The following is a 25,019-nucleotide window of genomic DNA, read 5'->3' as shown; positions in this document are numbered from 1 at the left end:
GAGGCTGGTCTGCACCCATTTGAAGCATTTGAATCATGCATGGTGTGGAGAAAGTGGATAGAGAGAAATTCTTCTCCCTCTCCCATAACACTAGAACCAGGGGTCATCCCATGAAATTGATTGCTGGGAAATCTAGGACCAACAAACAGAAGTACTTTTTCACACAACGCATAATCAACTTGTGGAATTCTCTGCCACAAGATATGGTGACAGCCAACAACCTGGATGGCTTTAAGAAGGGTTTGGATAACTTCATGGAGGAGAGGTCTATCAACGGCTACTAATCAGAGGGCTTTGGGCCACCTCCAGCCTCAAAGGCAGGATGCCTCTGAGTACCAGTTTCAGGGGCGTGACAGCAGGAGGGAGGGCATGCCCTCAACTCCTGCCTGTGGCTTCTGGCAGCATCTGGTGGGCCACTGTGTGAAACAGGATGCTGGACTAGATGGGCCTTGGGCCTGATCCAGCAGGGCTGTTCTTATGTAGCTAAGTTTCCTCACTTTGAGCCTTCCTCCCATTTAACTAATCAGGTCCCTATAGAGACATGGGAATTACACTTTAAAGCTCTCTATTTGGCCCAGGAGAAGGAACTAGCTCCAGCAGAATTAAAAAATGACTCACTCCCTGATTGGCCACCTGTTACAGTTGCTGAAGTTAAGAAGCTCATCGATTCCTTATAAGTTGGCAAGGCCTCAGGCTATGACTGTATCTCTTCTGAAATGATTATGTTTAATGCTAATTGGTGGACCCCTGTATTGGCAGCCCTCTTTACATGCATAGATTGAACTGGGCTCATACCTGAAGACTGGGGCATAGTCATAATAGTACCCATGTTTAAAAGGGGGAATAGAAGTGATCCTGCCAACTACCGCCCAATTAGCCTGCTGAGTGTTGTGAGTAAGCTTTTTACGAGGCATTTAGATTGGAAGTTGCAAGACTGGATGGAGATTGAAGTTATTTTGGGTGATGAACAGGCTGGTTTTAGAAAAGGGTGGTCAACCATGGACCATGTCCTGGTATTACGCCATCTGATTGAGAAATATAGCAACAAACCTAAGTCCTCCTTGTATATTTCAAAACAGCCTTTGATTCAATCTCAAGGATAAGCCTCTGGGGAAAACTAAGTGACACTAATATTGAGAGGCGCTTACTCTTTCTTATTCAGAAGCTCTATGATAACACCAATGTGGGAGTGAGATGTAACTCTCAAGGCTCACTTTCACATTTAATAACCACTAGTAAAGGAGTTAAACAAGGGTACATTTTAGCACTCTCCCTGTTCAATCTTTACATAAATACACTTGCTAATAATCTCTTCGATACAGCACTACATTCCCCAACTATTGTGGGCTCAGCTATTTCAATACTGCTGTATGCAGATGCTGCTGCTATCATTTCACGAACGCCTGTGGGCCTTAGGAGTGTGCTTAGGCTCTTGGCCCCTTATTGCAAGGACAACCACTTGGTAATTAACTTCCAGAAATCCAAAGTGATGGTCTTTGCCAAGAGGCCTAAAAGATTTAACTGGCATATAGAGGGTCATCATATAGAGCAGGTCAATAGTTTAAAATATCTGGGTGTGGTTTTTCATGCCACTGGGTCATGGAAGGCCCATGTGGAATATGTTGCCCAACAGGCACAAAGAAGTGCTTCAGCAACGGTAAGATTATTTCACTCCAAAGGTGGAGAGGTTATCCCTGCAGCGTTAAAGTTCTTTGCTGCTAAATCATTGGTCCAATTTTTGTATGGAGCACAACTAGGCCCCTATCCTAACTATAGGCTGCTGGAGATAATCCAATCCAAGTTTATTAGAGTAGTATTCAGGGCCCCTCAATGTATCTCCAACACAGCATTGAGGTTGGAAACGGGCCTCCAGAGGGTGGAAACAAAAGCATGGATTTTAATCCTCAATTATTAGCTTAGGATCAATTTCTCCCCTCTGGGATTGAACGCTCTTATGTTGGCCAATAGGTTTCAATCCACCTGGACATGAGTACTGATAGATAAATTGTCATCACTCAGCCTTTCTGCTGAACATTTGTCATTATTAGATTACAGTTAGGCCAAGAAGATCCTCAAACAAAGGATCTTGGACACTGAACATCAGAACGGTTTAAGCTCCATCCTGGAGACCAAAAGAGGGGGCCTTGGTGACTTTAATCGGGAACCTGCTAGCTATCTATGTTCCCTCTTTGTACCAAGCCATCACAGGGTTTTCCTCAGAGCAAGATATAACACCTTACCATCAGCGGTTTTATCTGGAAGGTTTTTGAAAACCCCTCTGGCCAGTCGGTTATGCCCCTGTGGCTCAAGTGAGGTCAAATCTGTCCACCGTGTGCTGCTGTTTAGTCCTTTTTATAACGATAGCTGATGCAGTCTTATTTCTCCCTTGTTATTACACTTTCCTGGCTGGACTGCTGAATTTTACGCCATACTCCTCCTTGCAGATAAGAAACCTTCTGCCATCTACAAGGTTGCCAAATTTTGTGCAGCTGCTGTTAAGGTCCGTCAACAGCTAACCTCCAGCCCTTCTTTTTAGATGTTGTTACATGAGGCTTCTAAGTTAGTGTATTCTGTATGATTTACTTCTTATCTGAATGTAGTATCATCTGTTTGTATATATAACTGATCATTGATCGTAATAAAGCTATTCATTTATTCATTTACTTTGAGGCAAGCATAGTCATGAAGGGTGGTCATTACCACACTTCCACGCAGACATATTAAAATTATCCTTGTGAAATGTATATCCTCTCCTCTTCCTTTTCACCTCTGCCAGAGTCACTGCCAGCCCTGTTAATAACTGCAGTTTAAAAGGGAGGTGGGGGGTCAACTAGGTCAAAGTTGGATTGACTGCCAATGCCTGGTGTGCTCATTGTGTACATACTTTAGCTTTGCATCATAATGTCAAACTGTACAACTTTATTTCATGGACTTTTGGCTCTGTGTTTGTGTGTGTGTACACACAAAAATCAGTTGAAGATAACACTTTGTGCACTTGATCAACTGGGATCTAGTCCACAAAAGCTTATGCCACAGTAAATCAGTTTTTAAGGTGGCACAAGAGTCTTTGCAAAACAGACTAGCAAAGCTACCCTTACAGATTTCAGGCACAATCCTGAAATATTTTGTGCATGAGAGAGGTCTTGCCAATAGGCTATCTGGGTTACTACTAAGCTGCCACCATACTTTCTATGAATGGAGAGAGAGCTGGTCTTGTGGTAGTAAGCATGACTTGTCCCCTTAGCTAAGCCAGGTCAGCTAAGCCAGGTCATCATGAATGGGAGACTACATGTGTGAGCACTGTAAGATATTCCCCTCAGGGGATGGAGCTGCTCTGTGCACAGCAGAAGGCTTCAAGTTCCCTCCCTGGCTTCTCCAAGATAGGGCTGAGAGAGACTCCTGCCTGCAATCTTGGAGAAGCCGCTTCCAGTCTGTGTAGACAATACTGAGCTAGATGGACCTATGGTCTGACTCAGTATATGGCAGCTTCCTGTGTTCCTAATGAATATAGCATATATCAATACTCCAGCAGATGTGGTTATATGTGCATAATTTATTCACAGAACTTTGGTAGTGCAAATTACTACATGTGATATCCATATGTAAACTGCTATAATCCTCCATAAAATTATAGCTGCCACTTATTCACAATTCAGTTTATAAACATCTATGAATAAATAACAAGGGTACTTTTATATCAAGTAGTTTTACTTATTGCATTTTAAATCCTTCATGAAAAGTCTGCCCCAACTCATTTTCCTGTTTGCAAGGTTAAAAACTAGGCATTCAAGTTACCATATCTTAAATAACAAAACTACTCATACAATATTCATAATATAAAATCACTTACCACTATGTCTATGTCAAGGCTTATTGCATGAAAAGCATTTACAAGAATCAAGCAGTTGTGAAGATATTGTTCAGAAGTTTCTGGATTAGTGTACATATTAACAAAGTGAGTTGAAATCTGCAGATGAGATTTTTTAAAAAAAAATCAAACACTTTGAAAACCTAATTTTTTTTAAAAAAATCAATTGCCTGAATTGAATCCAGGCAACTGATTAACAACCCTAATGATGAGTAATCCTATTGAAATTAGAGAAGACTATTCCAAAGATATGGCACACCATGACAGAAGGCAGCAACACTAGAATGGCAGACTAGAATAAAGGAGGCTTACATAAAATAAGCTTTAAATCCATAAAGGGAGTAAAGAGTACACAACAACAACTTTATTTGTAGGCTGCCCCATAACAATTGTTCACTGGGCAGCTCACAAAGTAAACATAACACAATTACTGTTTTATTGCATAGAGAGATTAAAGGAAATATAAAGCTGAAATCTTTAAACTGATAAACAAGTATGGTAAGTAGCTGGGTATGAATGAAGGATAATTTATTCTTTCCCTTCTGGTTGTGCATCCATCAATCGCCTTTCATTGACCTTTAACCACTGATTGCCTATCAAGACACATTTAACCTTGTACAATACAAATGTGTTAAATGTTACAAATAAAATTCAAAGAAGTGAAAAACATTCTTACCAGATAAGGGCAATAGTTTGCTACTTGTGCAGCCAGGACAAGGCCATCAAGGAGATCTCTATCAAAGTTTACTATCCATCTTGTAGGTGGTATATCACCTGTTTGAAATGGACAGATTTTAGTATTTCATCCTGCAGAGTATGGATCAGATATGATAAAAATAATTCAGCACATCCCTTGTGGAAAGACTAATTTATCATGTCTCCAAAATGCCTGTTTCATCACACTTCTTTTAGAATATCTGCCTGATGGATGATTTCATTCTTTCCCACAAAACCTTCCTCACCAAATGACATTAGTAAGTTTTGAATACATCACACAATCTCCTGTAGAATGAAGTTCACATGATTTTTGATAATTGCCCATGAATCTATAGACTGACTGAGCTTTTAAGCACATGGAAATGTTTATACATGAACATTCAGATATGTATATGTCAGTGCCTATAACCTGGGTAAGAATAGTTGTACAAGGAATGAGGCAGCAAAGCTGGGCAGAAACAGTGGTGGACACAGAGACCAAAGTAAAGGACAGGAGGGACAAATCACAGCAAGTAGGGAACCAGAGAGACTGGGACAGGAGAAAGGAACTGAGGAAGACATAGAAACAAGAAGAGCAGTCAAGCTAGAGAACAACACTTGAGCAAAGGCTCATGAGGAACTCCCAAAGCTGCATTGTTGTATCAGCAAAGGTCTGGTTGTGACTCAAGTGCTTAAATAATAATGGGAAGCTCCACCCCTACCTGAAGCTAGCTAGGTCTTGATCTGAAGTGTGTGTGTGCCCGCACTTGCTTCCTCCTCCTGATTAGCCCTTTTGGGAGGTAAACCCCAGGTAGCCACATAGGTGCTCCTTAGGTAGTTCTGGAGCCTGGCCAAGTTTGACAACAGTGGTCAACATCCTGATTAAAACTGTGCCTGTACAAGCACAGAAAGCACCTGCACAGCTGTAGCATCCCCACTTCTGAAATATGGGTGCTCATGGATGGAATTTTTTCTGCTCTCCCCTTCTTCCCAGAAGTGCTGTCAGCAATGCACAATTACGTTCCTGAGGGCTGCATGAGACATAACTGTGCACTTCTGGGGAGATCAGCAAAAATCCCCACATGTGAACACCCATGCTTCCGAAGTAGGATTCTACCACTTTTTAACATGTTTTCTTGACTTGCAAGGGTGCTTCAGTCAGGATGTCTCACATTTCTAGGAGCAATCAAGGGGGATCTGGAATGGGAATGGAGGTCCTACAAGGGAGCACAAGATCACCTGAGTTCCCTAGCTACATTGAGGAGTCATCTGCAAGGGAGTTGACTCCCAAGGGCTGTGGCTCCTGGGAAACTCCTATCCATGCTGGAACCTGCTTCTCCTCCTCCCTGGATGTCTCATTGGGGTCTTTGTCAGAACTGATTCTCACAGTAAATATGAAGTGGCAGATTGTATATTAACCTGAAATTAGTTTAGAAAATATTCTAGGATAATAATAACCAAGCAAGTGGTTGGCTACTTCCCTGACATTTCAGCCAAAAAGATGATAGCCAACCACATGTTTATATTCTTATAAGTATATACTAAACCTTCAACATAAAGTTACTAAACAATGATTGTACATTAGCACTCTAATGATCTAAAAACATCCTTCTAAATTTGATTAAAGTGTTGGATTATTTGGAGTTAGCCATCTGACAAGTGAAATAGTATTTTATTATGTAAATGAAACAACAGATTCAATTTCCAGATGCACAGCTAAGCAGACTAGTTTTACCTCTGCTTCAGTATATGCTATCTCAGTCCTGACAATTACTTGCTTTCCTTTTGCATTTGTGAAAAGCAAATCAGTTAATTAGAACTCCCTGTATGTCTTAATTGACAATTATGTTACTCAGCTTTAATAATTAATACATCGGCACTTAGAATATTTACCAAGCAAAATTACATCAGCAGTAGACTCATGGGTAAACAACAAAATGAATTAAAATGTAACCCAATTTCAAAACATGACCTTGGAAATTTTTAATATTTAAAGCAATTAAAGAGTCAGCTTTACTAAGAAGTTAAGACAGCCAAGGCACATTAATTGTTCCAGAATAAAAGAGTATCAGGATCATGGGTGGATATTCCAATTTTTCAAAATTTCTTTATGCCAAGTTTATCATAAGCATATCATCTGGCTGTCACCGGTGATTTGAAATTGCTCTCAGGTGTCCAGCTAGGACTCATAGCCTTGGATTTGCAGTATATAGTCCAGTATTGAGACTTAAAAAATGAAAATATGATGGTCCCTCCTAACTGAGCAGAGGCACCTTTAAAGGGGTGGTTCCCTTATCTAGCAGGTGGAGAGAAATTGTCTTTATCCAACCCTAACACAACATCCCTCCAGTGGCTGTTGCTGATATCTACCTTATGTTTCATTTTAGATTGTGAGCCTTTTGGGGGGCAGGGATCCATCTTATCTATTTCTCTATCTACCTGTGTAAACTACTTTGACAACTATTGTTGAAAAGCAGTATATAAATATTCCGAGTAGTAATTCAGGATTGATTGAACTTTCAGTTATCAAACTAGTTGCATTAGAAGCCTTCAGCTTTCTTTTATAAGGAGCTCTGCTATTTGTATCCTTTTTGTATCTCAAAATTAAAGATGATTTGCCTAGCGAGCAAGAGGTTGCCGGTTCAAATCCCTGCTGGTATGTTTCCCAGACTATAGGAAACACCTATATCAGGCTGCAGCAATATAGGAAGATGCTGAAAGGCATCATCTCATACTGCGTGGGAGATGTGTAAACCCCTCCTGTATTCTACCAAAGAAAACCACATGGGTCTGTGGTCACCAGGAGTTGACACCGACTCGAGGGTACAACTTTACTCAGCATCAGCAAGCCATCTAAGTTCTTTGAGTTTAGGTTGAATCTGCTGAAAGGTGCATTAACCTGTTTTTCATCAATTTTCCTACTCCCTCTGCAGCCTTCCTGAATCATTACCAAGGGTTCCCCAACACTCAGGAGTGGATTTTCAAGCACCTTAGAAAGCCGCAGCAGAGAAGAGAGGACAAGGAAGGTAAAAGCACAAGCAAAAGGTGTTTGATCAGTACTGTGGATATAACTGAATATTTCTGGTTATATTTTTTCTGTTTATTATTTATAGAATAAATAAGGAGTATCTGTCAGTTCACATTCACCTAAACGAATTTGCCAGGGACCTACGCTCTCTATTACAGACCCTACTCTTAGTAGGGTGTGCACATAACCGGTTTGGAGGCCCTTTATGGGCCTCCGAACTGGTTGGAAGAAGATGGTGGGGGTCTATCTTTAAGAGTGCACATACCCCTCCTGCCGCTTTTCCCCCACCGGCATCCATATTTTTCAAAGCCCATCGACGTTGCAGCATACCTCGCTACTGCTCCATTGCCCTCATCTTCAGGATATGACTGGAAGTTGCCAATGAGCCTCCGCGCATCAGCACGTCAGTGACTTCCAGTCATATCCAGAAGACAAGGGCAATGGGGCGGCAGGGAGGTACACTGCCAACCTGATGGGCTTTGAAAAACATGGACACTAGCGGGGGGGAAGTGGCGGAAGGGATAAGTGCACCCTCCCCCACTCTCAAAGATAGACCCCCACCACGGTTCCGTCCACATCACTAACTCTTAGCCCTGCCACTGACTCAGATTCACCTGTTAAGGACCAGGCACAGGGCCTTTTCAGTTATGCCCCCTTGGCTTTGGAACGTCATCTAAAGGAAGTTGACCTCGCTTTCCTCTCTTAGGATTTTTAAAAAAGGATTTCAAGATCCTCCTCTTTAGAGAGGATTTTTAGACCTGTTAGCTACACCATTTTCATACTAGGTTTTAATTGGAATTCCACTTTTTAGCCAGTATTTATCCTATTTTTATACTACTTTGGTGCCTGCTTATTTTTGTGTGGTTTTAATGTGATTTATTGTTGTTGTGAGCCATCACATGTAGCACTGTGCTGGAGGGATGGGATATAAATACTTCTTAAAAATCTAGCTATTTTAAAATATATATACCCCATGTTTCTTTCCAAAGAAATATATATCAAGGTAAAAATAAAGCACAGTTTAAAACACAACACAACAAGGACACAACAAGGGAGAAAACAAAGCAGGCAAACAAATTCAGAGAAACTAACCAAAAAAGATAAGTCTTAACCAACTGTTGAAATACCCTTAAGCTCCCAGGGCAGTGAGTTCCAAAAGAAAGGGGCAGCCACAAAAAGAAGACCCTCTCTCATGTGGCCACCCAGTGCACCTCCAAAGGCACACAAGAGTGACTCTCGAGATGTTTTCACAGAGTGGGCAGATTTCTGTGGGGAAAGGCAGTCCCTTCAAGTGCCTCCATCCCAAGTCTTTTTCTTGCCCCAAGACTGTCACAGGGAAAAGTAAACAGTAACTTTATCTGTTTCCATTTACTCCAAAGGCTGCAGCAGCCTTAAGAGAAAACAGCCTGGAAACTCTTTTTGTATGTAATCTGAGGGCTATTGAAAAACTTCATATGCCACTCAGTCAATAAAAAAGGCATTTTAAGAATACTCAGAGGCGATCTATTTCAGAGGAGATCTGTTCTTTCTCAAAGTTTTGGAAAAACTTGACTCAAATTCAAGAGTCTTTGAAAGAAGAGATATGGTTCACCTATAAAACCCTGGACAGTTTTGTGGTAAACAGGAGACAGTGTGAACAAAAATAATGTTTGTTTTGTCTTTGGTCAGTCAGGATCTGTAAAGAGGAGCTAATAAAGTTGCTACGCAGTTGTGACCATGATTTTTCTATACCGTCCTTTAAAGTTCTATCAAGATATACAGATTTTTTAGAACCCCAACATATTTTTCCTTTGACTTATTTTCCCCAAAAGGCAGTGTTTGAAAAAAAAATACATATGTATTTATATAAAGACCACCAAATATTTTTGTAGAGTAGTCACATTTGTGAAATGATGTGCAAAGCTGTTTTATGCACTTTATAGCAACCTCTTATAGCCCTGCAGTTATTTGCCAAGATCATTCGAGACATAGTAGATGTACAGACCCCCAGCTCAGCTTGCTGCCTTCTTGCTGTCAAAAGTGCCTTACCACCACCAATGCATTTGCTGCTAGATGAGCAAGTAGAAGCAGTGAGAAGGAAAAGCAGCCACTGCAGCAGTCTCCTCACTTGCCTTCCTCTCCCCCTGGGCAGCAGCAGAGAACTTGGCTCAGCGGGCCCAATCCTCACTCCCATCTAGAAAGAGGGAGCAGGGATGTGAACAGCAACTGTGTTCCTCACCTGAGCGAGTGAACTAGTGGTAATGGTGCTGAGCAGTGTGCCTTTCTTATATGTTGGATCCTCAGCAGCTGCCCAAAGACACTGCTCCCTACCCCGCCAACAGTCCTGTTCCAACTTGTCAGAAATACACAGGTGAATGCTGACAGTGTCTACAATGTGGTGGTTAATGTGAACATTCACATGTGAATGCTGGCAATCAGGTAAATTTTTCAGTATCTGACAATAGATATAGACTTTTCAGAACTACTCAAGTGAATGTTGCCTTTTAGCACTTTTAGGTGTCTGTCAGTATTAACTGATACATCTTTTGAGTTTCCAGACATTTGAGAAGTTATCTACCGTATTCACCCGAATGCAAGATGAGGGTTTTCCCCATTTTTTTCTGTTAAATAAGAAGGAGCAGTCATCTTGAATTCAGAGTCCTCTTTCTTTGGGGTAAATACAGGTATAACCTATTTTTAACCTCTACCTTTTAAGGCATCACCTTGAATTCTGAGCTGCCTTCTATTTGGATAATTACAGTAGTATTATAGGTATTCATTGTAACACACATTACTACCCTCCCTCTCTCTCTCTCTCTCTCTCTCTCTCTCTCTCTCTCTCTCTCACACACACACACACACACACACACACCCTAAAATTTGAGGTAGGTATATTCGACACTTGTTTTTGAGATCAGATACTCCTCATCTGGACAGATTTCATAAAAAATAATTTACTACTAAGTCTTCACCACAAAGATATACATAATTCATGACAGAAATGTCATTTGACATTTAAGATTATCTCTTTCTGACTTTTGAAGTACAAGGCTGTGAAGGCATAATCAAGCCTTCTATTAGTGATCCAAAAATCCATTTGAAGAATAGGTCAAAAAGAATTATTTAAAACAAATTTCTACAGGTGCTCGTATTGTCAGGGCTTAATATTGTCATTGTGCAGGGTGAAAATCCATGTGGGAAAGTACTTTATTTAGTGTCCTTGTTACAACAAAGAGCCTGAGGATATAATCTAAGAAGCCGTCAAGAAAAAAGGTACAGCACATGCAAGATCAAACTTATGACCTGTCATTTTGCCTCACTCCTCAATAGTAACTAGTTCAAAGATTTTGTTGCAATGTCATGCTGATATTCAACTTGCATGGAATTAAAGGTACTGTTCACTCTACTTACTAAACACCAAAACTATCACACTAAATTTTCAGATAGAACTGCCACCTGTATGGCTTTAAAGAGGCTAAACAGATAGTTTTGTCTTTCCCTCTCACTTGACTTCAAATACAGACAATGATCAACTCTGCATTTGGGTATGCAGAGTAACAACCACCCCAGTACCAAAGAAAGGTGGAGATCCCACTTTCCATGAAGCTAACTTGCAATGATTTTTTTATTCCTATAAGAAACATCCATATACTAAAAAGGCATAATGCAGCAGAAAGTTGTAATAATGAGTCCTATTTTAAAAAAGAAAAATCCAATTTCAATAGTATCATTAATAAAATGTAAAAAATACTTTAGTTCTGTGACCCATGATTAACTCATAAATATTAGGAAGACATCTATTCAGGCTAGAACAGTGACAAATACAGGGGAAATTAAATTTGTAAGAAAACAGTACAAACTTTAAGCAAGCATAGGGACAATAAATAGGTTAACAGAAGCCACCAAAAGGCTGCCAAAAATGCTTCCACATGGTAATAGTTCCACACAGAGCCCATTACTTAAGTAGCTCAGGCCTATCATATAGTATGCATGCCAGCACTAGCCACCAACACAAATGTGCAAAGGTCCTGGCTCTTGCCTTTACCCTATGCATTATTTTTATGGCACAGTGGTGGATAGGATCAGACAATTAGGGGATTTTACAGGCATGAACAACAGTTTAGAGCAGATAACACATAATCACATAATTTTGAAGTTTGCTTAAATAAAATGGTTTTTAAAAGTATTTTTAGGCTTTTGTGCCATTTCTTGAACCAGTGACTAATTAGGAACAGAAAACAAAATCACATAGGATGCACATGCCCCTGAAGTTGAACAAGTATTGGTGCATTGCTATAACAGTGAAAGCGTTAATTAAAAGTGACATATCTAACTTTTCAGTTCAGTCACACTCTTGCAAAACTTTACTATATTGGTGAGAAAAGCCATTTGGGAATTCCATATTTTCCTTACACCAAAAGGTACATCATATCTTTAAGTACTAACTTCACATCGGAACATTTTGCTCATTATTTTAAATGTTAATGCTCTCCTAATTCAGACTTCAGATTTAATGCTCTACTAATTCCATGGAAGAACCATTATTGGCATTCATATCTTTTACATTTTTACTGATGTAATGAAGTAACAACTAAAATTGCAGCAGTATGTAGTACTGTCACTAAAGTAAATCACACAACTGACTTTAAAACATGCTCTTGTCAGAGGATGCCTTGATTTCACAAAAAGTCCCTATTGAGGCAAAAACCAAGTATGCTTCAAGGGAAAAAATATAAAACTTTCAATTTATAAATGGCTTTTAAAAGTACTGTTCTACTATAGCAACTATATTTCAAGAATGGGAATAATCCATCAGAACTGCATTTTTCAATAGCTGAGCTAATTAAAATGTGTTATGACTGTTGGAAGTTAAAGGACTTTGCGCTGTCTCTTGTCTCAGACAGTGGAGGACAGACTAGTGAGTCAGAGGGCTAGAGAGTCAAGACACTGGTCATCCCTTCTCCACTGCTCTGATACTATCCCTTTGAAATGTAGATTGCTACTCTTAGGGATCAACTTCCTTTCTCTCTCTCTCTTCCCTACCTGCCCTTCTACCTTGCAACATGGCAAGCCTCTCTCCCTGCACCATATGTTCAGAGAAGATGCAGAATACATCTGCATCCAGCTAGATAGATAGATTAGAGATCCTAACTCCTCACTTTCCTATCTAGAATGGAGTTCCTTAATAAATGCCTTTTATATTGATTTGAAACTATGAATTGGCTCCAAGTTACTTTATTCTCAGCATACACGCATGCCTAACTAAATCCGCTGTGTTGTGCCTCTGTGTACTCTGCTATAATGAGAAAGGGATTCTCTCACCACAGAGAATTTCCAACAGGTTATGGGAACCCAGTATTTTGAGCTGCGTGTGCTGCAACCAGAGAGTTAGGTTTGTTCCAGGAGATCCAGTGAGATCTAGCGTGGACACTTTGAATTGCTAATCTACAGCAACTGCCTTTTGGAGCCAGCGAGGATGGCTACTTACCTAGAGGTAAAACTCAGGCTGACTATCCTGAATGCAGACAATTATTTGGAATGGAAAACCAGATTGAGGATTGCACTGAAAGCAGGAGGACTCCAAAAAGTTACTGAAGAGGACCCCCCCGCAGATGGAACCACAGCTGCTGAGAAAACTGCCAAACAAAACTGGCTAATCAAGGATGCGAAAGCTGGAGCGCTAATCGCAGCTTCTGTGAGTAAAAATCTCCTTTATGCGATATGTGATCTTGGAAACTCAAAGCAAATGCTAAGCAAGCTAGATTCCTTGCATATGAAGAAGGGGTGGGCATACACCTTTAACTTGAGAAAGAAAATGCAGGATCTTCAGTATAAAGATGGGGACTGTTTTTCTACATTTGTGGGATTTTTGGAAGATTTCTTTTTTCAATTTAAAGAGGCAGGGGAGGAATTTTCAGAGAGTCAGAAGCTGGAAGCTCTGTTCCTAAGCATGCCCCCCAGCTATAGCAGTATAATAGGCCAATTGGAAACCCACACCAATCTAAGCTTTGATAAAGCAGTACAAACATTATCTTCAGAGGCAAACAGGAGAAAAGTTTTGAATTCACGCTATGAAAGTGAATTGGCAAGTAACTTTGCCCTTAAAGCAACAATTGATCATTCCAGAGGAAACCCGGGGAGGGAATGCTACAAGAGGAAACCACATGGGCCCCCCACATTTACATACAAAGAGATCTGGCTTCATTGCCACCAAGGAAACTCAGTCCAGAGAGAGAGGTCACATGACCACCAGCAGAGAGACTGCTCCTGAAATGAGGCCAACTGGGACTAATGCCTTTAGATGTTTTCTGTGTAACCAATTTGGCCACAAGGTGGCGAACTGCCCCAAGAATCAGAATTTTAATACAGAAAGATATTCGAACAGGAACTTTAATGTTAACCTCATGCAAAGCGATGAAAAGTTTATTTTTGAGTCTGGTTCATCTGTGCATATTTCAAATAATCTGGGTTTCTATACTGAACTGTTTGATATTCCTGAAGAGACTGTTTATTTGGGCAATAATACTACAATTAAAGCCAAGAAGAAAGGTGAAGGAGTTTTGTATTGCAAATTGCTGGATGGATCTGTTAAACCATTTTTTCTTAAAGATGTTTTGTATATCCCTGACTTCTCAAGCTCCTTGATTTCAATATCCAAGCTAGAGAAACAAGGCTGTGAACTGTATATTAAAAATTGTCAATGTGTTGTTTCCCAGAATGGAGAAGTTTGCCTTGTAGGCTCTAAATCCAAAAGGTCTTTACAGTGTGGAGGAGCAATCTACAGACAGAGAAAGACCAGCCCAGTCCAAACCTGAGGCATACCAGCCTAATGAAGTGAACCTTGCTAAGTCATGCCTGCATGAAAACTGCTTGCAACTGTGGCATAGATGCCTGGGACACAGGAGCTATGAGTCAATCCAGAACATGAAGGAAAAGGGATTAGCTAATGGCATTGATTTTGTACCATGTGACATTGTAACTAACTGTGTTTGTTGTCTTGAGTCCAAAGCAGTTAACAAGCCATTTCCTAAGCAGAGTGAAAGGAAGACAGGAAGACCCCTGGAGCTGATCCACAGCGATATATCTGGACCACTACCAGCAACCATAGGTAATCAAAAATATTTTCTAACAATAACAGATGATTTCTCACGATACACGTGTGTATTCCTACTAAAGGAGAAATCACAGACGCTGGAGAAATTAAAAGAATATGTGGCGATGGCAAGCAACAAATTTGGCTGGAAGCCAAAGATCCTACGCACAGACAATGGAGGAGAATATATGTCCAGCGCCACACAGCAGTTCCTGAGAGAACATGGAATCGTGCATCAAACCACGGTAGCTTACTGCCCATCCCAAAATGGAATCTCAGAAAGAAAGAATAGAAGTCTACTGGACATGGTAAGATGCATGCTTGCTGACGCACACCTCCCACAAAAATTCTGGGGAGAAGACATCATGACTGCTACATACATACAAAACAGAATGCACACAAAGCCTATAGGAACAACACCATATGAACTTTGGCATGGTCATAAGCCGTCCATGACGCACCTGCGTGTCTTTGGAAGCACGGCTTACTCATACATCCCAAAGGAAAAAATGACTAAGTTAGGGGCTAGGGCCACAAAAGGGATTTTTGTAGGCTACTCAGCACAATCCAAAGGCTACAGAATTCTGGAGCCTGACACCAACAGGATAACCATAAGCAGAGCGGTGTATTTTGATGAGAATGAAAGAGCTACACCTTCGGAGGGGGCCTACACAGAAGCAAGCAACCAGACCAAGCACTCTGATGACTGGATTATGCTTCCTGATCTCAGAGGAATTGAGGAGGAGGAGACAGCAGATCCAGAACCAACCACGCTCGACACAGAGACCCCCAGCGATCCACCAGACGCACCTGAGGTAATGGAAGGGACCACAGAGGGTGAGGTGAGGCGATCAACGCGCTCAAACAGAGGTGTTCCAGCTCAGAGACCGTTCTACCTCGCAAGAATGGTGGAACAACCAGAACCTTCATCATGGGAGGAAATATCCCAGCTACCACAACCAGAAGCCCAGAAGTGGAAACAAGTTGCAATTGAAGAGCTGGAGGCTCTACAGAAAAACAAAACCTGGACTCTTACTAAGTTACCTCAAGGAAGGAAAGTTATAGGCTGCAAATGGGTTTTCAAACTCAAACATGATGCTGATGGTGAGATTCAGCACTACAAATCCAGATTAGTAGCAAAAGGATATTCACAGAAATATGGAGAAGATTATGATGAAACCTTTGCACCAGTGGTTAAACATACCACAGTAAGGACTCTGTTAAGTATTGCTGCTAGCAAAGGAATGCATGTTGAACACCTAGACGTGAAAACTGCATTCTTGCATGGCGAACTAGAAGAGGATATTTACATGCAACAACAACCAGGTTTCTTAGAAAAAGGCAAAGAGGACTATGTATGCAAACTGCAAAAGAGCATTTACGGTTTAAAACAAGCTGCCAGAGCATGAAACATAAAACTGAATGATATGCGGCTTCAAGCAAACTTCAAAAGAAGCAACGCGGATCCCTGTCTATATACGAGGTGCATAGATGGCAAGTGGACCTACATTTTGGCGTATGTTGATGGTTTGAGTCTTGCCTATGAAAATCCAGATGACAGCAAGGAAATAATGCATCATCTGAACAGAGATGTGAAGTCAAGCGACTTGGCAACATTGCACACTACTTGGGCATTCAAGTACAAAGAGAGAAAGATGGAAGTTTCCTCATCAACCAAGAACAGAAAATTAAAGACTTGATAAACCTGCTCAGACTGGAAAATGCGAATCCTACAGCAACTCCAATGGAAGTGAACTACATAAAGCAAGAAGATCAAACTGAGCCACTATCTGACAACCATAGATATCGTGAAGCATTGGGTAAGCTTTTATACATTAGTACACTCACTAGGCCAGATATTAGTACAGCAGTTGGCTTACTTTGCAGAAAGACTGCATCACCAACAGTCAAGGACTGGAATGCAATTAAGAGACTTGTTAGGTACCTAAAGGGTACTGCACACTTTAAGCTCAAGCTACCAGCTAACAGTCAACCAAAACTAGAAGCATACGTAGATGCAGACTGGGGTGGAGATCTAACAGAAAGGAAATCCACCAGTGGTTACATACTGTAATCTTCTATGGAGATGGAGTCATAAGCTGGTCAAGCACAAAGCAAGACATAGTAGCATCATCAACCACTAAAGTGGAATATGTATCAGCTGCACAGGGCAGTCACGAGATACAATGGCTGTATCAACTTCTGAAGGACCTAGGCACAGATGTACCACAGCCCATACCAGTGTATGAGGACAACCAAAGCTGCATTGAATTCTCCAAACAAGAAGATGTAAAAAGGCGTACCAAACATATTGGTGTGAAGTACCATGTAGTGCGAAGTCTGCAGAAGGATGGACTAATCAAGCTGATCTACTGCCCAACAAATGAAATGCTTGCAGACATACTCACTAAGCCACTACCAAGAACCCGCTTTGAAAAGCTGAGAGAGAAAATGAATCTTGTGAGCTGAGTCACGAGACATCGAGAGGGGGTGTTGGAAGTTAAAGGACTTTGCGCTGTCTCTTGTCTCAGACAGTGGAGGACAGACTAGTGAGTCAGAGGGCTAGAGAGTCAAGACATTGGTCATCCCTTCTCCACTGCTCTGATACTATCCCTTTGAAATGTAGATTGCTACTCTTAGGGATCAACTTCCTTTCTCTCTCTCTCTTCCCTACCTGCCCTTCTACCTTGCAACATGGCAAGCCTCTCTCCCTGCACCATATGTTCAGAGAAGATGCAGAATCCATCTGCATCCAGCTAGGTAGATAGATTAGAGATCCTAACTCCTCACTTTCCTAACTAGAATGGAGTTCCTTAATAAATGCCTTTTATATTGATTTGAAACTATGAATTGGCTCCAAGTTACTTTACTCTCAGCATACACGCATGCCTAACTAAATCCGCTGTGTTGTGCCTCTGTGCACTCTGCTATAATGAGAAAGGGATTCTCTCACCACAGAGAATTTCCAACAATGACCAAGTCTGAACTCGTTATAAAACTACCTTAGAAGGCCAACAGCCATGCTATAATATAAAAACCTTTGCAGGTATGTCCTGCATATGAAGAAAACAGGACTGCAAACAGAATACTAGTTAACTAATACATATAGTAAGAATTTGCTTGATCTCATCTGTGTGAATGAGATCAATTGAGCTGAATTTCTGCTTGGATAAACAGGTAACAGAAAATGCTTTTGTTTTCCACTATGTCTTTTAGAAATGGGATTTATTTATTTATTTATTTATTTGTTTGTTTGTTTGTTTATTTAACTAACTAACATATTTGTATACCACCCACTATAAAAATCTCTAGGAGGTTTACAACAATAAAACTGTAAAATTCAAATAAAGTCAAAACAACTGCTTTTTAAATGTGAAACTTTATCTCATAATTAGTTAGCTCGTGTCTTCTATTATATATTTTGAAGAATTTGTTAGAGTGAAATAACTTCACACTAACATACTTCACATACTTCTCAATGACCTACAGATACCAAACTTTGCAAACACAATCCTGACACTGACATTAGCTGAATGCAGTTCTTTTTACATGGGGATATGCTGGAGGAAAGGTTTGAATGATTTTTTATTTAGAAAAAATACTGAATATAGTCATCATATTTTAGCTGCTTTTGTTCTCAGATTTTCAACACCCAATGATCAGATCAATAATTCCAAAATGGCATAATGCCCAAGAGAAATAGAAGATCTTTCTCAGATTCAAATTTGCTATGATTCAAATTTACCATCCATAATAATTATTCAATAAATGAATAATCAGGAGATGGCATAACCTCCCTAAATGCTTGCCTGGAAGGAGTAATGGGGCTGGATGAGGAAGAATAAACGGAGACTGAATCCAGATACGACAATCCAGTGTGCGGGGTCAGAACTCCAGAAACAATTTTGATCTCCCTGTTCTAGATGGGGTCACACTTCCCCAAAACGGGGAAGTATGGGAGTCACAGTCTGGGAGTACTTCTGGATCCACACCTCTCCCTGGTATCTCAGGTTGAGGCGGTGGCTAGAGGGGCTTTCTATCAGCTTTGGCTGATACGCCAGCTATGTCCGTTTCTTGAGATCAATGACCTCACAACAGTGGTACATATGCTGGTAACCTACAGACTTCACTTCTGAAATGCGCTCTATGTGGGGCTGCCTTTGTACGTAGTCCAGAAACTTCAGCTGGTACAGAATGCAGCGGCCAGGTTGGTCTCTGGGTCATTTTGGAGAGGTCACATCACTCCTTTGCTGATAGAGCTACACTGGCTGCCAATAGATTTCCAGGCAAAATACAAAGTGCTAGTTATAACTTCTAAAGCCTTAAGTAGCTTAGGTCCTGGGTATTTAAGAGAAAGTCTTCTTCATTATGAGCCCCACCACCCATTGAGGTTGTCTGGAGAGGTCTGTCTCCAGTTGCTGCCAGCTCAGCTGGGTGGCCACACAGGGACGGGCCTTCTCGGTTGCCGCCCCGAGACTGTAGAATGCACTCTCTACTGAAATACGATCCTCCCCATCTCTAACAATTTTTTAAAAGCATTTGAAAATTCACCTCTTCACCCAAGCTTTTTAAGCTTTTTAAATTTTTAGATTTTAATCTGTGGTGGATTTTTAAATTGTTAAATTATTTTAAGTTTTTGTATATGTTTTAATTTGTTTTATGCTATTGTTAACCGCCCAGAGACAAAAGTTTGGGGCGGTGTACAAATCTGATTAATAATAAATAAATAATAATAATGTTTGAAACCGAAAGCCTGAAAATTTCAAACTGTTCTTTTACTTCCTTTTTGCAAACACATAAATAAATAACAATACTATCACATACACAGGTGGCCCTCAAATAGCAATTTCGCCAATTCGCAGGACACCTTCCGATATACCAATTTAGTTATGTCAGAATACTTTCAGTTATTTGCAGTTTTCTATCACCCCAACTAAATTGGTATACATTTAAATGGCCACTCTTCCCACTTCTTAGCTGGCAAATGCAATGATGGAAAGAAGTGGTGTGAGAGAAGCTGCTCCACCCACTCTTGCCTCTTGCAATGCTTTTTTAAACCTCCTCAAGCATTCACTGAAAAGAGTGGTTGTTTAAGCTTCACACCTTTCTCTGCTTCCCGGCTGATGCACAGGGAGGTTTAAAGTTTAAATAGCCACTTTCCCCAAGCAAGCTATTCCATCCACTAACACCACAAGAACAGATTGTTTAGCTAAGGAACCTAATTCTATTTGGGGAGATCAAGCAATTCAATATTGTGGTTTCCAAAAACATTACCCCCGTGATATTTGAGGGCTTCCTCAAAGAGTGAGGAAGGACAGTTAGAGGCTGCAGAAGGGAGGGGGTGGGCACTGCAGAATCAGAAAGGAATTCAGCTTACAGTTGAAGCTGAAGACTTGAAGAAAAACAGTCTGAGAGAGACTTAAGAATTGCAGGCACAAAGCTGTGGCAGTAGATAAGAGTTGTTACATCACAGGCAGAGTGGTGTAATCTCTATGGAGCTGAAAACACTAGGAACTGAAAAAGAACAGGACCTGAGGATGAACTAAGGAAAAGCCAGAGCTGCTAAAGGTGAGCATCAAGGACTCTTCAGTTAGGACTCAGAGAGAGTCAGGTTAGTGGATATGTTTTGACCACATTTTGTTTGTTCCTTATACTCTTTTGGTTAATGGATTTTTTCAACTTTTGATTTAAAATTGAATTAATTGCAAAGTAAAATTTTTCTTGTTTACCGTTAAAGAAAAATTGTAGCTTCCATTTATCCACACCATGCCTATAGGCCTTACCACTCTACCAAAGTTTGTTTTTTCAACAAAAGTTTGAAAGACTGTAGTGGCAGACTCAGCCTAGAGCACAAATGTCTACTTGGTGGTAGCAGTTCAACTGGCAATTGTCAGGGAGATCCGTGTCACGTGTTGGCTTGGCAGCAGTGTGTATCCTCCACACAGCCATAAATACAAATGTCAGTTGTTGCAATCTAGCATGACTAAGTAATGGAATCCAGTAAGGGGCTATGCAGAGAAGTCAGGCTTAGTTCCCAATGGCTCATATGAATTTTTACAGGATAAACAAGCTACAATCGGAATCCCTTGAGAATGGGAAGGCAAAACCTCAAACATGAGTGTCACAAGGGTCAAGGGCAGGTTTAGCTCTCGCCCACGAGCCACTTCAAACATAAAAAGGACTTTGTCCCACACCCAAGAAGACATGAGACATAAGTATTGGTGTAAATTAGGGCCACAATTTATTTTAACTTTTAAACAGCAACTTCAATTAACAGGGATTGACTGTCCACCCCATACAGTGTGGTATCTATAGGCACGCCCCACCAAGGCATGCCTAGCCCATGGCATACGGCGATACACCTTGGCTCCAGGTAGCCTCCAATGCTCTAAAGCTGGGGCTGCCCATCCTAGCCGGCCTAATGCCAGGCCTCTGCCATAGCAGCACTCCCTGGCAGCTGTTCAGTGATTCCAGGAAGCTTAGCCAGACAGAGAAGGTTGATCCAGGACAGATCTCCCTGAGCCGTGCAGTTTCTCGAGAGTTGCTCTGTCCCACCTATAGCCGAATGCTTACCTGAAGGTGTTCACCAGCCTCAGATGTTATTCCCAACTGCACTGTACCTGCCAAAATTGTGACCAACAGACATTAGCCTGACTATCTAACTAAGGGCTAGTATGGTCAGGAGCAGGCAAAAAAGGACGTGCACCACAGGCCAATCAAGTGAATGCCCCCAAAATCCTGCCCAGCCCCAAAAGGTGACCAGCAAGAGCCCAGACTGTACCATAGGGAGGGCGGGAGGGTGCCTTCTCAGAGCAAACTGAATGCCAGCGGAGTTGGAGCGAGACGTGCGGCCGAAGCCCCGCCCCCACAAGGGCCTCTCCCTGTTTTGTGCTTCTTACGGGAGGGGAGCAGGCAAACACGCCATGCCACTCATTCGAGCGGCGAGAGGCAGGATTCTGGTTTCAAAAAAGAAAGAGTGAGATAGGCAAACTACAAAAAGATTGTCACGTGTGATTTTCATGTGTTTATTTTACTGAAGGCATGTAGCAGAGGAGGCATACACAACATTAACCAAGCCATAACCTATATACAATATGCTTGCTTTCCTAAGAGAAATAGCTTTCTTATTGAGAAGCTGGTAATATCTGAAGCAGACAAAAGCCTTTACTCCTCATCAGGTACATGATCATCACAATTCACTATCAAGCCACATTCTAAATCATTATAATATTTGAGCTACTGTTCTAAATTCCTGTACTACAGCAAGATGTAAAAATGAAACAGTTATTTAAAGCTATTTTCAGCAGTGAAGAAATGCAACTATTTTTGGAGACCATTAATAGTATGACTGACAGCTAGTATAAGGAATTTATCACCATGTCTGAAATATAGTTTTTAAAATCAGAAAACCAACATAAACTACCAGCAAAAAACATTTCCCCCCACCTTTTTGGCAGTCTTTCCACACAATTTTTCGTGTTTTCTCATAATGTCTGTTCATCCATGCAAGAAGAATTCTTTCTGATGGAGAATATATATTACTGGACAAAGGGTCAGCACTTATTCTTGGAATGTTTTCTGGGTCTTCTGAACTGTTCAGGTTATTGACTTCAAGTACGGAGACACGCTGGAGAACTAAAATCTGAAACAAGAAAACCATTTTAATGGGCAGCATCCAGACTAGGTAGTCATGACTAAGCACCATTGGAATCAATGACCCATGTTGGTCATGTCTCACTTAGTCTAGATCCTGCCCTTAGTTTCTTCTACATAATCAACAAAAAAAGGTAAAGCAACCCAATCCTACTGAATAAATAGGATACATTCCTTAGATCCCAACTATGGCACCATCTACAATTATCTCCAGCTTTCCTAATACAAGGACTATCGATTCTTCTTTTAACTTCTTGCTCTCTGCCTTACAAGGAACCCACATCTTCCTATTCATGCTAAAAACAGATCTGAATAACTGCTGGCCTTTATATTTTCAAGGGAAGAGCATCCATCGATTCTTCACCAAAGCATGCCTCATTACAACCTGAGATCTCTTTACATAGCATGACCTCCTTCATTAAGACTGCACTCCAGACTTTTCCATAATGCCCACCATTATTCTCTCACTTGCCCCACTTGCTGCTCTTCTCTGTTTAACATCATGTAAAACTTTGGATGGCTTCAAAAGCTTGTTTACTATTTTATAATGCTTCAGTCGGTCCTAATAAAGATATCACAACAGTGTTCCTAATTGTAAGGCCTGGGGACAGGGGGTGGTCCCCATCAACCCTAAGCACTGCTCCCCAACTCTTAGTGGGCCTTTTTGAAGCTTTGGCCAAAGCTGAATACTCTGTACAGTCTCCTGGCACTGTACAAAGATGGCCATTCTCACTGTGCAGTGCTGTACTTTGCCCAGTGCCAATGGGGCTCCTTTAAGGAAAATGGAGTCCTGCACCAGCTTGGAATGTGTGAATAGGATCCTGGGAAGTGTAGCCCTTCCCAGTGCTTCCCCCATAAACCTTCTAAGAGATTTGTCTCTCTTATGAACAGTCCTTCCAGAGCTGAGAAAAGCATAATACTCTGCAGAGGTCAGGGCAAGGGGAAACTGCTGACTTTGAAGGGTTTTTTCTTTTTTAGCCAAAGTGGCCTCCGCTTGAAAAACAGTGAAGTTCGGTGTTCCCTCTTACAGAGTTTCCCAGATGTTGTTGACAACTCACATAATCCCCAAACAAAAGCCATTGCAGGTGGGGATTCTGGGAGTTGTAGTCAGCAACACCTGGGAATCCCTGTGAAGAGGGAACACTGGTGAAGAGCACTGTATAACACTGTTATTTCGAATATTCCCTAGCAAGTGTCCACAGGACTGCAACGTATGGTACTGAAAAATAAAGCATACTATTAGACTATATTATTCTATACTATTATATAAAAATAAAGCAATTAGTATTTCAAGCATAGAAATACTAACACCTTTGCAATTATTTGCTAATACACTAGCATTAAAATGTTCTAACCTAATTAAGAGGAAGCTGCTAGCTGGTTCAATTTCTTATGACTGGTTCCTTTTTCTTTTTTTTTCTTTTAATAAAACAGTTAATAAAACCCATTAGAATTTTTCTTCCTCATTTCTATTATTAATTATAATTAGGGGGAAAGGATGATTTTTTCATTATTTATAAGTACCCTTTCAACCACCCACTGAGACTTCATGGATTTCAGTTCAAACATTCACTAGAATCTAGGGCTGAGCTAAAATTATTCAAGCTTTTCGTTATTCTTTTTACTTAAAAGGAAATTGTAAGGGTGGTTTTTCAATGCCCTCCTTCCCTCTGCACCTCCCAAAAATATGCCCTTGGGGGTTCTGCAGCCCTCAGGGACATATTTTCAGAAGGCACAGAGGGCTACAGACGAAAGGGGAGATCCTCAAAAATTGCCCCTCTCCTGTAGGGGCATGAAACATTCTTAGGCACACAAAACGTTCAGCTGGATGTCAGCCACCAACTCTAGTTTACAGAGCAATTTAACTAATATGATTCTATCAAGGTCACACAAATAATATTGGTCCTAGCTTCCAAACTTGCACTAGTACGTTTTCACTTCTATTTTAAGGGAAATTAAAACCAGTGCATATGAGAGCATTGTTTCAAGTTTTCTTTTAAAGAACCATGCTTTGCTTTTAAACATAGGAAATTGGTCACAGAAATATTGACTGGAACAAAAGCAGACAGGGGGGCGGGTGGGGGAGACAAAAATGTTTATGTTGAAAAGTGAGAATATATTAGTATTCTTTAGTGAATAATATGTCAAGTTATTTTAAAGGGTTATTACAGGTGGAACTAAACTTGGTATCAAATCTGGGCTTGATGCCAAAAGATTACTCAAAACCTGCAGTTAAGGAAACTCATGAAGAAATGTTTCCATGTTTGTCCTGTCCTGACCATGAGTAAGAACCCAGTGCAGTCAAGAGGAGGATCTAGAAGATCAAGAATCCCCTGCTAATTGAGCAAAGAGGCACCTCTTTAAAGTGATGATTCTCTTTACTTAGCAGGGGGATAGCAACTGGCCATATCCATCCCCAGCACAGCATCCTTCCAGTGGCTGTTGCTGGTGTATATCTTATGTTTCTTTTTTAGATTGGTAGCACTTTGGGAACAGGGAGCCATCTTATTTATTTATATTTATGTAAACTACTTTGGGAACTTCTGTTAAGATGTTGGGAACTTTTGTTAAGAAGAAGTAGTTAAGAAATATATAAATATTTCTCATATTCATAGAAGTGGGGCAATCCAACCTTAGGCAGTCAAAAACAGGGGCCACCCTGAATCATCTAGCCCCCTAAGTCAGGCTATAGTTTCAGGACC

At 40.8% G+C, this 25,019-nt stretch overlaps 1 protein-coding gene across 3 annotated transcripts in view; it reads right to left on the bottom strand.

Moving 5' to 3' along the window:
- Window positions 1–25,019, bottom strand: part of CFAP47 (cilia and flagella associated protein 47) — a 503,999-nt gene that overhangs the window by 327,040 nt on the left and 151,940 nt on the right. For all 3 annotated transcript variants that reach the window (XM_053311021.1, XM_053311022.1, XM_053311023.1), the window contains 3 exons: window positions 22,111–22,306; window positions 4,545–4,642; window positions 3,851–3,967 (listed from right to left, as the gene is read on the bottom strand). In XM_053311021.1, the coding sequence (XP_053166996.1) occupies window positions 3,851–3,967; window positions 4,545–4,642; window positions 22,111–22,306 (411 nt within the window). The remainder of the gene's footprint in view (window positions 1–3,850; window positions 3,968–4,544; window positions 4,643–22,110; window positions 22,307–25,019) is intronic.

Source organism: Hemicordylus capensis, chromosome 3 (assembly GCF_027244095.1).
Source record: "Hemicordylus capensis ecotype Gifberg chromosome 3, rHemCap1.1.pri, whole genome shotgun sequence".
NCBI classification, from domain to species: Eukaryota; Metazoa; Chordata; class Lepidosauria; order Squamata; family Cordylidae; genus Hemicordylus; species Hemicordylus capensis.
The sequence above is the reverse complement of the archived record's forward strand: the minus strand, read 5'-3'. Positions and strand labels throughout refer to the sequence as shown.